We start from the raw sequence: 18,808 nt of genomic DNA, 5'->3' as shown, positions 1-18,808 counted from the left end.
AGAAAAGTAAAAAGGTGAACATGAAGGCCAGCTGGAATCTCTTGCCAACAGCAGGAAGCTAGGCTTAGGCCCTGGCACAGCCTTCATCGGTGTCAAGGGCAAAATAAAAGCTTTCCGCAGTGGCAGTGACTGATCTCTGAGAAGGGATCATGGCCTGGGCCAAACGGGTAGGAAGGCTGTGTCTAGAGGACACTCAGACTAGTCCTGTTTCTTTTCCATTTGACTGGCAGACAGCCTTAAACCAGGTATGTGACCAAGGATGACTTTGAACTTCTGAACATCCCAAGTGCTGAGGTTACAAGTGTTCGACACTATTCCTGATTTATATGATGCTGGGGGTCAAATTCAGGGCTTCCTGCACGCTAGGCAAACACTCTACCAACTAAGTTACAATCCTCTCTACTAAGCACTCTCTCTGTCTCTCTCTCTCTCTAGGATTTCCTGGACAGATGGGTCCATAATAGCTGTGCTTCTCTGCAGAAAACCCTAGAAACAGACGATAACAGTGCCAGGAGCTGGGGTTGCAGCACAGTGCCCGTCTCATGTGCCCGTGGGTCCTTGGGATGGAGCCTCAGCACTGCTGAGATGCTGATGTAGATACAGGAGGGAGGACGATGATGATAAGAAGACAAGAGGAGGAGGAGGAGGGAAACTGAAGAGCAACAAATCCAAGCCTCTTATCTGATGGCCACAGACATTCTGGCCCAGAGGTTATGTAATAGTATACCAGTGGTGACCAACCCAGGGTGACTCTGTGCCTTCCGTCTGTAGTAGCCAAAACAAAATGCATTTCATGTTTCAGTAACTTTCACCTCAGAGGTCAGCAAATAAGTCTCAGGTTTCAAATATGCTAGATTAAAAGGATTTTTGTATCTCAATCCACATCTACCAAAATTGCCAAACCTACTGAAAATAACAACAACAAAAAAATATGTAGCAGTTAGGATTTCCAAACATTGCCAGTAAATGTAAACTTACTGAGACTCTGTAAAACTGCTCATCCGTGTTTGTTACCTTGTGACCTGATAATTCCCATTCCAAGTATTTACCCAAGAGAACAGTCTATATCCACCAAAAGACAGGCACCTAAGTGTTCACAGCAATGTTATTTATAATAGCCCCAAACCAGAAACACCACAAATGTCCATTAGACGAGAATGGACCTAGTGTGGTGTAGCACTCCTACATTCCCAGTGTCAGGACCAGCTGGGGGTGGGGGCACACTTTTAGTCACAGCACTCGGAGTTTGGGACCAGTCTGGTGTAATAGTGAGTTCCAAGATAGCCAAGGCTGCCTCAAAAGAGACCAGCCTGGAGACGTTATCTCAAAATATAAAAAGAACCTAGGAAAAGGAATCGTTTGTGCTACATGCATACATTTAATTACTACACACAAGAAACAATGAACCAACTCTCAAACCAATAAATCTTATGCGTGTTATGTTGAATGAAAGAGCCAGATAGAATTTTTAAAGTTAATTTTATGTGTATGGATGTTTTGTATGCCTGTATGTCTGTGTACTACAGGGGGAGTTGCTGCAGAGCTCTCTAGCTGGTTTAATTCCAGAAATGTTAGCACCTGGCTTTGATCTGCCTTTTGTGACTACTGCCTTTTGTGTCCAGTACCTTCTGTTTGAAGTATGTAAATCTTTTTTTTTTTTTCTCCTTTGAGACAGGGTTTCTTTGTGTAACAGCCCTGGCTGTGCTGGAACTTTCTGTAGACTAGATTGGCCTTGAATTTACAGAGATCTGCCAGCCTCTGCCTCCTGAGTGCTGGGATTAAAGGCGTGTGCCACCACCCGACCTGACCCAATACCTCATTTTTAAAGTTCAAAGCTCACAGGGTTGCTGTTGTCCTTATCTTCTACCTGGCAGATTGCATCAACTGCCAACTGGTTTGCCAATTACCGATTCCTTGGCACAGAGAGGTTGCCTTTCTGGATATGTATTTTATGACCCTCTAGTTTAATAAACTTTCTTGGCTCCTGTCTGTGGGATGTAATCGAAGTACCTCTCCCCTTCACTCCTTCCTCCCTGGTTCACAGACCCTCCCCAGATGGCAGCACTTTTGCACCGGTGCCCTCCCCCTGTGCCCTCACTGTCCTCCCTGGTGCTGATTCTGGCAATCCCTTCTCACCTCTCACAGTTTGGCTCTCAAGGGTACCACGTCACATGTCTGACCATGGTTCTATTCTGACTTCCTACCTTAGTGAGTTCAACACATTTGCATATTACCTTCTCTATGTTGTGTTATCCACTCACTGAGCTAACTGCTTCCTGGGGACACACAGCTCGGTTGGGAAAGCAGCATTTCTGTGACCACAGATGGAGGGCTGGGGAGATGACCTCCGTACCTAAATGAGCCTAGGGATGTGGATCCTTGGGACTAGCTGATGAGCCAGTCTAGCCTACTTGGCAAGCCCTGGACCAATGAGAGACCCGGTCTCAAAAATGGGCAGCATGCAATCTCAGACCTGGAAGCAGGAGGACCCGAAGTTTACAGTAATCCTCCTCTACAGAGTTTGGAAGAGAGAACAAAGACAACGTGGACATTCCTGAGAAAAGTCACCTGGGATTGTCCTCTAGCCTACACGTGTGCTCGGACACACATCACACACACACACACACACACACACACACACACACACACACACACACACACACGAGGAGGGGGAGAAATGTTTTCCATTATGTTCTTGTTGAAGGCATTGGTGTTTTTAGTCCAGGCTTTCTTCTTTTTCTTCTTTTTTTTTTTTTTCAGATAGTTTTACTATGTAGTTTTAGGTACAAAGATCCACCTGCTGCCTCCAAAGTGCTGTGATTAAAGGTGTGCGACACCACTCCTGCTCCCAGGCTTCCTGTTTAAGAAAGACTTCACTGTCCAACAAACAGAATAGCCATTCGTTATAAATAGCTATTTACACTAACCAGTAAATTTAAAAAAAAAAAAAAATCAGTTTCTTAGCCTCGCCTAGCCACGTCCTGAGCGTTCAACAGCATCCTGTGACTAGCGGCCATCGTACTGGAGAGCCCAGAGAGCAACCCATCAATCCCTGCTGACAGGTGTTTATTCTATTAACAGACCTCGGGGTCCATTCTGTCGGTGTGGGTGGCTTTGAAGCCCAGAGGAGGCGTGCGCTCTCATTAAACGCTGAGTTCACCTGGCATAACTTGGAAGGGATCCCTGCACACAAGCCTCTTCCTACGCCGACCCGCCCTTTCATTTGTAGATTAGAGCCTCTCACTTTCACACTCTCGTGCAAGGACCCTCCCTGAAACGCCGTAGGCGGTATGGGCAGCGCCAGGAAGCCTCAGAGCCCAAGGCCGCAGCGCCCGCCGCGGAGCGGATCACGTGGCACGGCTCCCCCCCCTCCTCCCGCCCCCCCACCTCCGTCCCGCCCCCGCCCGCGCCCCCGCCCCCGCCCGGCTCGCACCGCCCCCCCCTGTCCTCACTGCGCAAGCGCGGGCCGCGAGCGTGGGGCATCTCGAGACAGGCAGGTTGCGGGCTGCGGAGCGTGGAGGTTTTGCGGCCTGCGTTCGGCCAGCTCCGGCGGCTCACAGGCCGAAGTAACGAGGCGCAGCCAGCCGGGCCTCCCCGCTCCCCCGACAGCGTGGGCCATGGAGACTCAGGTGCTGACGCCGCACGTCTACTGGGCTCAGCGACACCGGGAGCTGTATCTGCGCGTGGAGCTGAGTGACGTGCAGGTAAAGGCCAGGCTGCCGGCTGCGCGCGGGACCGCGGCCCCGGCTACCCGCCGCCCGCCCTGCCTGTATGCGCTCCTGCCGTGCGCCAGTGGGAGCCGCGAGTGGGGTGCCCGGCCTTCCCCCAGGGCTGCAGGTGCCATCGGGGGTTCCGCGCGTGGCCCCTCCGGCTTCCGCTTTGTTCCTGGCAGGCGCCCTGGGGAGCCGCAGCCAGGTCCCGGGGGCATGGCCGCCGGCTCGCGGGTTGCCCGAGGCCCTCTGAGACGTGGGATGAGCTCTGTGGGTCTGAGGTGCGGCGGCGTGACAGTGGCCTGTTGGGCCGTGACTGGACGTCAGCGCTGGTCTCTGAGGTCCAGCTGGGGCGGCCCACTGACGTTCTCAAGGCCCGCCACTGAGCTGGGGGCGGGGGGCAACCCCCCAACCGTTCAGTGATGGAGAGCTACATTTCCCCCTCTCCAAGGAAATGATTTCCATCGTCTAAGGCTGTGAGCTCAGCTTTGCCTAGTTGCGTAAAGAAATTATCTTGTTACATTAAGCATAATTTTCATCTCATTTGCCCATTAATGCGAGCAAATCAAACTTCCGTGTCTCTAACCAGACCATCCAGTATTCTGGTCTTTGTGGAGCTAGTGGTTTTGGTCTGGAATGTTCTTTCTACAGTCATCCTTACTCCCTAGTCTCCTTGACATCCAGGGTATTCTAACATCCTTCGTTCCACTGACTGTCTATTTCTCATAATTAGACACTTGTCTGGATTCATCAATTCAGCTGGCATATTTTCTTTCGGAATCTAGGTACTGGGTGTCCAGTTGAGCCTAATCTTTGCTTCTGGAATGTAAATTGTTTCCTCTTGTGAACGATGCAGATAATACTGGCCAGAATGTCTTTGAGTAAGCAGTAACATTTCGTGGTGTGCCATTTAATGTGTTAAGCCAACCTGAACTATGCTTTTCTATAATAGGCTGAATAATTCTCTGTGCTCTCTTTCTCTTACTCTGCCACAGGATTCTTTGCTAAAATAGAAAAAAAATTTAATTTTTTATTTATATTTTGGAGACAGTCTTGCTATGTAGCTCTGGCTGGCCTGGAACTCGTGTAGACCAGTCTGATCTTGAACTCAGAGAGATCCACCGGCCTCTGCCTCCTGAGTGCTAGGATTAAAGACTTGCACCACCATGCCCAGAGATACATGTTTGAAATATGTTAACAGTGAAATCTGTGAATGTGAAGAAAAAGGTGAAATTTTCTTTTGGAGAGCAAAGTCCATTTTAAGAAATACTGGGAAGAATAAGTTTCTCACCCCACCTGGAGGTTTTATCTTTCTGGGGCTTCACATCTGCTATTCTGAGGCATTAATTTTAAAACAACATGTCAATCAATACTGTGTGTAAGATACTACAGATTTATAGAGCTGAGTGAGACAAGCACAGACGACTTTCCCAGGGCATTCTGTCTGTAAGGAAGCATATTACACAAAGCTGAAAAGGTCTGTTCATGAGTATGTCTGTTGATAGTGTTGTGGTTTGGTGTTGAAACAGGTCCTTGGCATTAAAGGAATTCTTTGCCTCTCTTTCACTGAGTTGGAGATGACTTCCAGAAGTGAGGTGACTTGCTGTCTACTTGTTACTGGGAGAACTTTCCAGAGAGCCCACCTGTAGCTAAAACCAAGTTCATTGTTCCTACTCTCTTCAGATCCAGGGGTGATAGTGTCTATTAAGAGAGTGTTAAAACTGATTATAGGATTTTAGCATTGGTGCTTGGGAATGCAAATGGAAGAGGGAGCTCACTGTAGCTTGGATGCTGTGGGTAAACAGACAGGTCTGGAAAAAAAAATAAAACAAACCATGAGGAGAGACAAATATAAGTATTAAACTGTTGAGAAATAGCATTCACTTTGGCCAAGAGAGGAGGGTGTCTGGTATTTTTTTGGTGGTGATGTGACCAGGTGACTATGTTTATACAGAACTATGCATTAGGATTTGTTAAGGTTTCAGAGTATTCTTTTCAGAAGTTGTGACTGTGAGAGATGGTAATGTCCAATAAGAGAGTAGCCTGTCTAGCTGTGAATTTAGCGAATGTCGAGAGCTGCCTCTGTTTGTTTCCTCGATTAATCTCCTCAGGTTGTGTTGAAGTGAGCTCTAGCTTGGGGTTTAGCTCAAGATGAAGCAATTCATTTGCTCAGTACAAGCCATTTAAGGATACCCACTCTCGGTGGTCCTTAACGTAGGTTCGGGGCTCTGGGACAGCTAGCTTTCTACTACCTCTTGACCTCTTATAGCACGTCCTGCAGCTGATGAGTAAATTTCAAAGGGTTGAAAACTGCACACTAGTGTGTGTGTTGGGGATGATTTGTTCTGCCCCTCCCCCCAGGACACTGGACGTAGTCCAGTTGTCACGTCGGTCTTCGGAGTTGCAGAATTAGCGACTGATGAGAACCCACTGCTTTTGTGTACAGGAATTAATTGTGTACAGAAACAACTTCACAGTAGCGTTGTGCTTGAGGTGAGTAGTGGCAAAGAGGCGGCAGGGGAATGGTGACTTTGAATAGTGTTTCCAGGGAAGGGCGGCATTAACGGGCAGGTCTGCCTCAGCCGCCATAGTTGCTAAAGCCTATGTTCATTTAGCAAAGTTTCAGTTGTATGTGGACAGAATGCACAGCCCAGTGTTGGAAAGATACCGTTTTTGTCACTGTCTTTTCTTCCATTCACTAGCTGGCGACCACAAATAATATGCGCCTCCTCTTCATTTGCATCCATGTGAATAATAATATCCAATTCACAGGGAGGGCGCTTTTGATGTTTGAATTGGGTTTAAAAGTGATTTGTAAGCCAAGCCATGGTGGCATACACCTTTAATTGCATTGTGTGGGAGGCAGAGGCAGGTGGATCTTGGTGAGTTCGAGGCCAGCCTATTCTACAAGTCGAGTTCCAGGATAGCCAGGGCTGTTACACAGAAAAACCCTGTCTTGGAAAAAAAAAAGGCGATTTGTAAATTCTAGTGTGCCACCTAAGCAAGTGGGATGATATGACTGTAACACTAAATCTTAGACGAGAGACAGACACGCAGAGCAGTGGAGCAGAATGTCATCTGTTAGCAGACCTGTCCACATATGAAACCTTATCATATGACCAAGATGGCTTTACGCATTACTTGGGAAAGAGTGACCCATTCAGAAAACTGGATTAGGAGAACTATTAATCCAAATGGCAAAAAGATAAGATTCCTGTCTGTGTCATTCACAAAAATCATTCTCAAGTGGGTGAATGAACTGACTGCATAAAGTGAAGCTGCTGAAGAGAACTGAGGAGACTGTAGTATTCGACACAGAAGAACATCTGAAGAAACAAAAGCATAAGACCTAAAGGAAAAGCTAGTGAGTAAGACAAGCTCGAAGAAGATACTTGCCGGAAATACCCTGGCAGGTGACTAGCATCTTGCCTAAAGAGCAGAGTATGCAAACAGGTATGTTCTCTAGCAGAAAAAAGAGCAGATAATAAAAGCAGGTCAGAGAATGCCAGGAACCCTCAATGATGCCTAATTTCAGTAATATTCAGGGGCTATGATAGAGTGGTATTTTTTCACACGAGATTGGGAAATACAGAAGATGTCTAACATTCTCAGCTGATGCTGTGGATGTTTGGGGGAGAGACATTAAACATTCTTGCAGGGAGGGGATGGCTGTGGTGGCACCCTCCTTTAATCTCAGAATTTGGGAGGCAGAGACAGGTGGATGTCTGTGAATTTGAGGTCAGCCTGATCCACGTAGCAAGTTCCAGGTTAGCCAGGGCTATATGGTGAGACTGTCTCAAGGGGAAAAACTGCATTCGTGTGTGTGTGTGTGTGTGTGTGTGTGTGTGTGTGTGTGTGTGTGTGTGTGTGTGTGACACAGTGCATGTGTGGAGATCAGAGGACAACTTGCAGAGTCAGCTCTCTCCTTCCATCATTTGGATCCAGGGAATAGCACTTGTGCAGTCAGGCTTGGGGGAAAGCTTCTTTGCTCACTGAGATATCATTCTGGCCCAAATGAGGCATTTTTATGTGTTGTGTTGTTTTGTGAGCCGTCAGTGAATCATTTTTAATACAGTTAGTGTGAATATTAATTGGTAAAAATTGTTTTGGAAATCAGTTTGGCAATGTCTGGTTGAGTTGAAGAGGTACTTAAGTAATTACAACTGCGCCAGTGTCTGCTTTATTTCCTTTTAAGCCACAAATAGAGCAGAATGCCGATGGGTATTAGTTATGGATGGCCATGTTATAGTTTTCAGTGTTTGGTTAATTGCTTGACATATTTCACATTAAAATTCAGAAACTTTGAACTGTTCATAATCACAAAACAAAATACTCATAAGGTGGTAAACTTGGAATGAATTAATTCAGGTACAAGGCCAATGTACTAAGTACTTGGTGGAAACATGTAATATAAAGGTGGCATCTTCAGGTTGAGGTGGGCGGACAGGGCCTAGCTTACTGAGTAAAACACTTACCTAGATAAGTGTTATGGAGAAAACACAGAGTGCTGAAATGGTAGGGGCAATTTTAAATAAAGCAGTCAGGGAAGGCTTCATGGGAGAAATGATGTTTGAGCCAAGAGAAACTGGAAGGATAAAATGAGTTATGCAGGAGGCACGGAGTAGGACGGGATTGTAGCTCAGAAGAAGAAAGTGTTCTTTGAGTGCTTGAGAGGCCATGGGATTGACAAAGCAGCCCAACCTGGGGGAAAAAAAAGAAACCCAGAGATCCAACATTGTGACAAGTGCACAGACTTCAAGACAGGCCTGGGCTTGGAGGGTTCTGGGGAGCAGAAAGGACGTTAGTATGTGTGGGGTGTGGTAGGAAATGAGGGAGAGGGGGGTGGAGGGTTTAAAGATGTAGGTCGTGTAAAGTCTTGTTGCCATGGCAAGGAGCTTGCATTTCATTGTGAAAGCAATGGGAGCTATTGAGAGTTTTGAGCAGCAGGATGACTCCCTAGGATCTGTATTTTAAAAATTGCCCAGGGGCTTGCTGGTGCAGCTCAGTGGTAGAGTATTTGACTACCACGTGGCAAGGGCCTGTGTTTGTGTCCCAGCACTTTGTCTGTGTGTGAGGGTGGTTCTCTGTATCTGCTATGTGGATTATAATGGGGCACATGTGAAATTACAAGGACATTCCCCTTTCTTTCTTTTAGACAGGGTGGCCTTGGACTGGCTCTGTAGCTGAGGATGACCTTGAGCTTCTGTGCCTCCTGCCTCCACCTCTGGGTAGAAGGATTACAGACCTGGCTTTGGAAGATCATGCTTTTTTCTTTTGAAGTTGTGCTTTTCCTTTATGTGTATGGATGTTTTGTCTGCATGTATGCTTATGCACCATGTGCATGCAGTGTCTGTGGAAGCCAGAAGAGGACGCTGGAGTTCGGCAGTTGTGAGCCACCATGTGGGTGCTGGGAATCAAACCCCGGTCCTCTGGAAGAGCAGCAGTGCTCATAACCACTGAGCCATCCCTCCAGCCCCAGGAAGACCTTTTTTTTTTTTTTTTTTTTTTTGGTTTTTCAAGACAGGGTTTCTCTGTGTAGCTTTGCGCCTTTCCTGGATCTCGCTCTGTAGACCAGGCTGGCCTCGAACTCACAGAGATCCACCTGCCTCTGCCTCCCGAGTGCTGGGATTAAAGGCGTGCGCCACCACCGCCCGGCTGATCATTTTTTAAAAGGAGGCTCTTACGATAGTATGGATGAGCAATAAGGTGGCTCATCTAGAGACGAGAGTGGAGCTGGAACTCTAAAGTGAGATATTTGGAGAGAAATACATTATCGATCAAACATGGATGGATTTCATTTGGGGGAGGGAGGGAAAGGAAAGAAGCAGCAACTAGCCATAATGATCTTGGTGTAAGCACAGAGTAGCCAATGGTGTTTTACTGAAATGGCTAAGACTAGAATAATTTTAGGGGCCAAATCAAGAGTCCCCTTTCAGACATAAACTATTTCACATAGAAACAATTTTGAAATATGAGCTAGCAGAGTTCAGGGCAGTATTTGGTTTTGAAAATTAGAAATTCATGGTACCTTAGACTTAAATGGTTTCAAAATGCACCATTATTTTCTATAGGATGGAAAAAGGAAAAGGGGATGCTGTTTAAACTAAAGATCATGCTTTCTAGTACACTGGAGTGTATTTTAAATTCTTGAGATCTCAGATCTTACTAAAGGTGTCTGTTGTTGTCTAGTTAGAGGCCCCCAGAAACACCTGCAGCCAAACAGGGGGCTTTGTCTTTGTTTCAGTGAACAGCCCTGTGGGAAAAGCTGGTGTCTCAGTAAGAGTTTTGTTGTATTTGTTTTTTGAGACAGAGTTTCTCTGTGTCTCCCTGGCTATCCTTGAACTCGCTCTGTAGACCAGGTTGGCCTTGAACTCAGCGATCCACCTGCCCCTGCCTCCCGAGTGCTGGAATTAAAGGCATGCACCATCACCACCCAGCAGATTTTTTGAAAAAGAAGCCATGCAAGGACTGGGGATGTCATGCAGTGGTAAAGTGCTGGCCCAGAATGTGCAAGGCCCTGGGTTCCATTCCTGGCACTGGAAGAAAAAAAAGAGCCTTGTGAAATTGTGGGATTATTACATGGAGAGAAGAGTTATTGGGAAGTCCTTCCATGGAAGGCAGTAACTGGTAAATTCAAGACACCCTCTCAAGATGTGGAGTAAAGCTGGAGAAGAGTCTGGACCAAGTCATTTTGGGTCTTCATGTTCCAGATTCCACCTGCACAGCTCCTCATCTCTGTGACTTCCTGCAGAACTACTTCCTGGTTGCAGCTTCAGGCCTGCTGCATTAACTATTCTACACAGGTTCTCATCACACACAGGCAAAGCTAAACATCAATGATGTGAATGAGAAGGGAAATCCTTTGTGTAAAGGCTTGATTAGTAGGAAGTTCATGAACTCTTTACACTTGTGCATCGCTTTACTTTACTTCCTTGAACAATTACTGAGGCTTTAGGGATATAGAGCCAAACATGACAGGTCCCTGCTGTCGAACAATGCAAGTCCAGAGGATCAGGAAAGTTAATAAACAATAATTACACAACGGTGTGGAAAGTACTGTAACGAAGGTGAGTGCAGGAAAGAAGCTGCTGGAGGTGAGGGGAAGAAAGACCATTAAAACTGATGTCCTGCAGGCATGGACACTTAGATGTTTTAAGAGGAGGAAGAAGCCAGGTTTGGTGGTGCACGCCTTTAATTCCAGCACTTGAGAGGCAGAGGCAGGTGGATCTCTGTGAGTTCGAGGCCAGCTTGGTCTACAAAGCGAGTTCCAGGGCAGCCAGGGTTATTATACAGAGAAAACCTGTCTTGAAAAACCAAAAGAGGAGGAAGTGGCTGTGAGTGCTGACTAATGTCAGCACCCTGTGTGTGTTCTTCCAACTCAGTGCTCAGAATAATGTTGAAATGTAAGTGGGTTTTTTTTTTTTGTTTAACTTCCCCCCTCCGTTAGTGTGTGTGTATGCGTGCGTGCGTGTGCGTGTGCATGTGTGTGTGTGTGTGTGTGCAGGGCACATGTCTAGAGGTCAGGAGATAACCCAAGGAGTTGGTTCTCACCTACCATGTAGGCTCTGGGGATGAAACTCTTGGCTGTAAGTGCCCCTACCCATAAAGCCATCTCACTGGCCCATGAGAAGTCCTTTTTTAATTTTTTTTTTTCCAACAGGGTTTCTCTGTGTAGTCCTGGCTGTCCTGGAACTCACTCTTTAGATCAGGCTGGCCTTGAACTCACAGAGATCGTCCTGCTTCTGCCTCCCGAGTGCTGGGATTAAAGGCGTGCGCCACCACTGCTCGACTAAGTAGTAGTAGTATTTTAAAAATTACAGTGGTTGAAGGGTTGTGGATTTGAAGGTGAAAGAAAGAGGCAAATAAAAATGATCAAAGTAGGACATGAACCAAGATCTAGCTGACTTCAAGGCCATCTTTTGCTCTTTTCTCTAGCCATGTGCCTTTTATAAGCAAAGGTTATTTACTTTTTAGTAAAAGACTGGCTTGTGTAAATCAGCCTTTCTGTTAAAAACAAAAGCATCAAATAAAAATATCAAAAACTCTTTGGGGCCCACCTTGTCTATATAGTGAGTTCTCGGCCGACCACTCAGGGCTCAGTGGTGAGATCCTGTCTAGAGGGCCAGGGGAATGAACATCAACATTCAAGAAGTCAGTAAATAGGCAGAAGTGAAATTGAGAACTCAAATAAGGCTTTTGCCCTGAGTGTTTGCTCAGCTAAGTGAACTTGAACTTCAGCGTTGGCAGCCCAACAAGGTACAGGGTATTAGAAGTTTCAAGATCAGAGTTTAAAATCTCCCAGAGGCATGATATATAATTTCTCCCCTAAAAACTGTCCTTTAGATCAAAACTTAAGATCTGTCAAAGGTGTGACATGCCATTGAAGTTTTTCCCTGCACCACTTAGGTCAGGCTTACTAGACGTAAGCTCCCTTTACCTTCCTATCATCAGTTGTTGGAACAGTGAGCAAAGTAAGCCAGGTGACGGTGGTGGCGCACGCCTTTAATCCCAGCATTCGGGAGGCAGAGGCAGGCAGATCTCTGTGAGATCAAAACAAACAGTGAACAAAGTAGAAGAGAAGTCTTTGAGGAGTTAGAAGGGATCATAAAAGGTAATACAGCCCAGGTTTACACAGTGAGGGTGTCAGGAACATCTCAGGACTTCATATTCAAGTAGTCTCAATAGTGTCCTTCCCTTCCTGGTAGGAGTAAGTGCAACAGCAGGTGGTGGTGCATGTCTTTAATCCCAGCACTGGGGAGACTGAGGCAAGCTGATTTCTATGAGTTTGAGGCCAGCCTGGTCTTCCAGGACAGCCAGGGCTACATAGACAGACCCTGTCTCAACAAATCAATAAATCAATCAGTCAGTCAATCAATCATTCAGTCAAAAAGAGCAGCTCCTGCTCCTCTCTAGTGTAGCTATGCTGGTATCATTTAAAAACCTTTAGGCAAGTGTATCAGCTCATAATGACAAAGGTTTCAGTGTACCATGTAGCTATAACAATATTAAAGTTACATGTGCCTAGTGACACAGACTTCTTATATGTAAGTTATATGCTGTTATATTACTGTCACGGGATCTCCTCCCCCCCCCTCAATTTTGGATTTTGAATTTGTTTCTGGCATAAGCCTTTTTAATTATTATTATTATTTTTTTTTATTTTTTTTTGGTTTTTCGAGACAGGGTTTCTCTGTATAGCTTTGCGCCTTTCCTGGAACTCACTTGGTAGCCCAGGCTGGCCTCGAACTCACAGAGATCCGCCTGGCTCTGCCTCCCGAGTGCTGGGATTAAAGGCGTGCGCCACCACCGCCCGGCTTCTTTTTAATTATTAATTAATTTGTTTTTCAAGACAGTTTCACTATGTAGTCCTGGCTATCCTGGAACTCCCGCTATAGACCAGACTGACCTCATACTCATAGAGACCCAACTGCCTCTGCTTCCTGAGTGCTAGAATTAAAGGTATGTGCCACCACACCCGGCTATTTTAATTGTTTTATGTGTATATGGTTTATGGTGTTTTCTCTGTGTGTATCTATGCACCACATGCATGCCTAGTTCTTGAGGAGGCCAGAAGAGGGCACCAGATCCCCTGGGACTGGAGTTATAGATGGTTGTGAGTCACCATGTAGGTGCTGGGGATTGAACAAGGGTCCTCTGGAAGAGCAGTTAGTTGTGGTGGTATTGTGTTCCCCAAAATATTGTACACCCTAATAAACTTATCTGAGGTCAGAGACAGAACAGCCACTAGATACAAAAGCTAGAAAATGGTGGCACTCACACCTTTAATCCTAGCACTCCAGAGGTAGAAATCCCTCTGGATCTCTGTGAGTTCAAGGCCACATTGGAAACGGCCAGGCATGGTGACACACGCCTTTAATCCCAGAAAGCGAGCCTTTAATCCCAGGGAGTGGTGGTAGAAAGCAGAAAGGTATATAAGGTGTGAGGACCAGAAAGTAGAAGCAATTTGGCTAGTTAAGCTTTCAGGCTTTGGAGCAGCACAGTTCAGCTGAGATTCATTCTGGATGAGGACTCAGAGGCATCCAGTCTGAGGAAACAGGATCGGCTGAGAAGTTGGCCAGGTGAGGTTAGCTGTGGCTTATTATATCTCTCAGACCAAACAGCGTTCACCCCAATTGTGGGGCATTTACCCACCAACCCCACAGCTCCCCAGAGCTTTCTTGAGTGTGAGCAGCAGGAAATATTAGATAGAAGAATTTATTGCGGAGATAAACAGATAGAAAATAAAGGATAGCCTCGAGAGGGCCTGGAACCTATTCCAATGGGCCCCAACTGTCTCTGCCCCAGGGTTTTTAGCCAAGTGCAGACCATCTCAGACACCTGCACTCAGGCCCATGGTCTAATCATCCTCTATGCGGACCTGCTGGGTAAAGCCACGAGGAACCCGAGAACGGGCTCCCACGCCCAATAACTGGCCCCAGGTTTGTTCTTATTAATAAAACTCTTTAAGATTCATGCTACAGCTAGTGCTCTTAACTGCTGAGCCATTTCTCCAGCCCTATATAAGCCTTTTTTAAAACTGAAAGATAAGCTTCCGTGACCATCATCTTTGGAGAGGTTGAACCTAACACGCACAGTGTGTCTCTGGGCAGGACCTGCTCTATTTTGGCTGAGTTAGCACCTGAAATCTCTGGCTCGCAGAAACGTTTAGCCACCTACTTAGCTTGTGGTATGGCTAGGTGTGTCAGCCTTGCTTGGAAGTATCTCTGCTGGAGATTAGGAAACCAGGCCACCCAAGCCTCTGTTGGTCCCCACCCAAGGGAATTAGGGTAGTGGAACATAAGGAAAGACCTATGTAGGAAACTTACCTCTAAGGCACCCCATAACTATATAATATTTATATAGAAACTTATTTGTTGGGCTGGGGAATATAACTCAGTGGTAGAGAGAGCATCCCCCAACATGCACAGGGCTCTGAGTTTGGTCTCCAACACTGTGAAAAACAGAATAAGGCAAAAAGTGCCTATTTCCCTTACTAATGACCCCCATACCTCAGAAATGTAGCCCCTCCCCCTTTTCAGTGGTTGACATGAGAATACAGAGTCATCCTTGCCATGCTTAATGGAAGACGTTACACATTTAGTCCAGTTTTCCTTCTGGGATAAATCTTTATTTTCTCTTCTTATCTGTTTTGGAAACACAATACCAGAAGATGAGGGGCCCAATTCCCAACACAACTCCTACAAGTGAGTTCTTGGGAGTGGGTCTGAAATTAAGATCGATATTGTTGGTCTTGCATAATTCCAACAAGTCAAGGCAAGGTCTTCATGTGTCCTCAGCTTCTGGAGTCTGTGTACTGAGCAGATACTCAGTTTAAGCTGGGATCATATGCTCCACTGCTGGGCTTGTACCTTCAGATTTTCTGGAGATGTGGAGTACTGGGTACTGAGGGTGGTTGGGGGGCGTGGTCAGGGCACAGGAGTGTACTTGGAAAGCTGTATCTTGGGTTGCCCTGGTGCGTAACTGCCTGTAGTTCTGTCTTGGATGAGGTTCTTTAGTTCTGTCTGTCCTCCTGTCTCAGTGATTGCCCAGATTCTGGCCCCTCTGTGTGAAGTCTACACTTCCACCCAGGAGGTTGTTCATTAAAGTTGGCCATTCACTCAGTCTTCACTCGCCCCCTTTTTCTTGCTTCCCTTGGCTCTCACAGAGCATGTAGGTACCCATTGATCTGGTGCACCTACGCTCCAGGCTCCTCTCTGTCTTGGTGGTTTCCTTTGATGAGTGAGAGAGTCCAGAGAGCTGAGAGTCAAGCAGAAAAATAGATGTGTCAGTTATGATACTGAGACTGCACACTCTCACACAGGTACCCTGAATTGTTGGTAGGAGAGGGGCTTTGTTATCTCAGGAAAAAGGCTTTAGTTTTACCCTAGGCTGCTGTCAGTGTGCCTTAAAGCACTTTCTGGGGATAAATGAGAAGTCTGGAAAGTTTGGAGCCTGATCCTCCTTTCCAGTTGGAAGTTGAGGGAATATGGAGCCTGAGGCTGTGAGGCGGCAGCAGTGTATTTGTGTTTGTTGACTGTGGTAAGCACAGCCCTGTTGTAATCCTTGTCTTCTCTACCTGGTGCAGGTGTTCCCACCTGGTGCAGGTGTTCCCACCCACTCTGTTCCCATTGTCCTTGTTCCCCTCTCAACTCAAATAACCCTTCACTACCTGTCCATTCTCTCCATCTCCTTCCTTGCTGTCTTCTCACAGGAAGTGACTCATCTGTTCCGCTGGGTGATCAGGGATGCAGCATCAGAGATCTGTCTGTTTCTCCCTCCACCTCCCATAGCCCCTTGCCTGCCTAACCATCATAATGGATTGATTCATAGCCTGGTCATTTTGCAGTTAGAACAGTTCAGAGTCCTTGGAGGAGGCTTAGGTACCCATAGACACAGAAACCTGCAGAGATGTGAACAGACCCCCCCTCCACACTCTTAGTGGGGAGGCACAGGGGAGGAGGTCAGTCTCCAGGAGGAGGAGGGAAGGAAGCTTCTGCTTTATTGTAATTTCTCCACATTAAAATGTCTCTTGTGTCCCTGTTTCTCTTCACAGAACCCCGCCATCAGCATCACGGAAAATGTGCTGCATTTCAAAGGTTAGTATCTGGGCAGACGACTGTAGCCCTCTGCAGAGATCGTGAGGATGATGGCAGTTTCTCTTTTTAAAAATTTTTTAAAAATAATTATTTTATCTATCCATCCATCTATTATTTATTTTGTTTTTAAACAGGCTCTCAGTATATAGGTTTGCATTGCTTAGAACTCACTATGTAGATCAGGCTGACTTTAAACTCGTACAGATCTGCCTACTTCTGCCTCCCGGGTGCTGAGATTAAAGGCCCGTGTCACCATAATTTGCAAACATATTTCTATTTTCAAACTGTGTGTTTGTGTATGACCACAAAGTCCAGATGAGTGTGTCAAACTGGAGTTACATATGGTTGTGAACAGACACGTGGGTGCTAGGAACTGGACTCTGGTCCTGTGCAAGAGAAGCAAGATTTATATATAACTGCTGAGCTGTTTCTCCAGCCCCAGTATTTGTTTTTAAAAATCAGAGTATTTGGACCATCTAGATGACTCCCTTCTAACCAAGTATTGCCACATGTCAGTGACTGCATCTGTGACCCACGCTGAAATAGAGTCTCTGTCTGACACAGTGCACAGACAGACATACATGCAGGCAACACTCAGACACATAAGGTAAGTATTTAAACTTTCAATTTATTAAGAAAAATAAAACAATTATAATGGAGACAGACAGACAACTTATTACATGTGTGCTGAGGAATGTGGGGATCAGTCCCAGGGCACCCCACATGCTGAGCATGTGCTCTGCCACTGAACTGTATCCTCAGCCCAGGAGAACATGTCTTTTCTTTTTTTTTTTTTTTTTAAGGTTTTTTTTTTTTTTTTGAGACATGGTCTTGCTATGTAGTCCAGGATAGCCTTAAACTCTAGATCTTCTTGTCCCAGCCTCGTGAGTGCTGGATTACAGGCCTGTATAATCCTTTGCTGTTCTGATGGTCTCTGATTCCAAGGATTTAGCCCATATTTTCTCTGTAGCTCCTGAGCAGGCTTTCTGTTGTACCCAAGAAAATGGGCCTGTGTTCACAGGCAGCCAGTGGATGGGTCTTGCCATTCTAGTTGTTTTCAGAGTTATTGCCTTTTTTTTTTAAAGATGACATCTCATATAGCCCAGGCTGGCTACAAACTTGCTATGTAGCTGAAGATGACCATGAACTTCTGATCCTACTGTCTACCTCTCAAGTATATGAGCTTCCGTGCCTGGCTTCCTGGGGTTTTTGGAGAGTGGAATTTCCATTGTACCTGCAGTTCCACCCACCCTGGTGTACTTTCACAAAGCCAGTCTGGCTCTGTTCTGTTTTTCAAGATAGAGTTGTGGGGTAGTGCAGGCTTTAGGGTTTAGCCTATGAGCTGTTCTTCCGTAAGGAGTGTATGGTCTTAGTGTATAATAGCCACCAGCAAATATTAGACAGAGGAGGGAATAGAAACCTCGAGGGGACCCGGTGAAAAACGGCAGAGAGCAGAAGGGGAGGGGTGTCCCGTGGGAGGTGCTGGGTCTAGTGGTCACGGGCACCTGGGCAAAGAGTCTGCTTGATTTGGGGAAAGATCCTTATCCTGGCTCAGGGATGGGGTGGCCCCTCAGGGACTGTCCCCTCAGTTCTGCCCATCCTCTGCTCTGTTGCATTTGGAACTGCTAAAGGACAGATTGGCTCCCGCCTTCCTTTTGTGTCCCTGGTTGGAAGGTTTTTAAGTTAGAATTGTCTTGGAGAGATAGTTTAGCATTTCCATGTACCCTGTCGTTCTCTCATTCATCTCTCTCTCCCTTTCTCTCTGTCTCTCTCGGTTTCCCTCTCCCTCCCCCCTCCCTGACTCTGTCTTTGTCTCTGTACTGGGATTTGAACCCAGGGCCTGGTGTATGCTGGCATATACTCATGAACTCCACATCCCAATCCTGTGGCCTGCCTTAACCCAGTCAGGGTGGCACACACACCTGACTTTTTTCGGCTAGGATTTAGAATGTAAATCTAGTAGTAGATGTGTAGTAAATGTGAGGGTTAAATTTTGTCTATGTGCCTCCTTGGGCCTCTAACTTCTTCCTTCTCTCCTCCTTCCTCTTTTCTTCTTTGTCTTCTCCTCCTTTTTTCCCCTGTTATTGTGCTGGGTGTTCTCCAGACTGTATTAAGGTAGCAGAAATAGTCCAAAACAGACCATAAGTAAACACACAGAACTAAGTTTGCCCATGGTTTGGTTTTCCATCTGTTGAGTCGCTCTGCCTTATGCTTCCATGCTCCCATGCTCCCATGCTTTTGATGGGAACTGCTAACTTTGGCCTTCTTTTTCAAAGCACTGTAGCATGCTGGTTTTTGGGTGGCCTTGCTCTGCTCAAATTCACAAAACTCCACATTCTTTTATTTGCAGCCCAGGGACATGGTGCCAAAGGAGACAATGTCTATGAATTTCACCTGGAGTTCTTAGACCTCGTGAAGCCAGAGGTATGTTCTCTGCTTTCTCATAGCCTTTCCATTTAGAAAGTGCATACTAGTAGCTGAGTGAAATGAAGGGCAGGATCT

At 46.2% G+C, this 18,808-nt stretch overlaps 1 protein-coding gene across 1 annotated transcript in view; it reads left to right on the top strand.

Annotated features, from left to right (window-relative positions):
* Window positions 1-3,455: 3,455 nt before the first annotated feature.
* Hacd3 (3-hydroxyacyl-CoA dehydratase 3) overlaps window positions 3,456-18,808 on the top strand; it is a 36,555-nt gene continuing 21,202 nt past the window's right edge. Inside the window, exons 1-3 of the mRNA XM_052712252.1 lie at window positions 3,456-3,704; window positions 16,264-16,306; window positions 18,657-18,730. Coding sequence (XP_052568212.1) covers window positions 3,618-3,704; window positions 16,264-16,306; window positions 18,657-18,730 — 204 coding nt within the window. The 5' untranslated portion in view covers window positions 3,456-3,617. The remainder of the gene's footprint in view (window positions 3,705-16,263; window positions 16,307-18,656; window positions 18,731-18,808) is intronic.

The sequence above is a fragment of the Peromyscus californicus genome, unplaced genomic scaffold, assembly GCF_007827085.1.
Source record: "Peromyscus californicus insignis strain IS unplaced genomic scaffold, ASM782708v3 Scaffold_11__1_contigs__length_118956290, whole genome shotgun sequence".
Taxonomy (NCBI): domain Eukaryota; kingdom Metazoa; phylum Chordata; class Mammalia; order Rodentia; family Cricetidae; genus Peromyscus; species Peromyscus californicus.
Note: the sequence above shows the minus strand (reverse complement) of the source record. Positions and strands in the feature narration are given on the sequence as shown.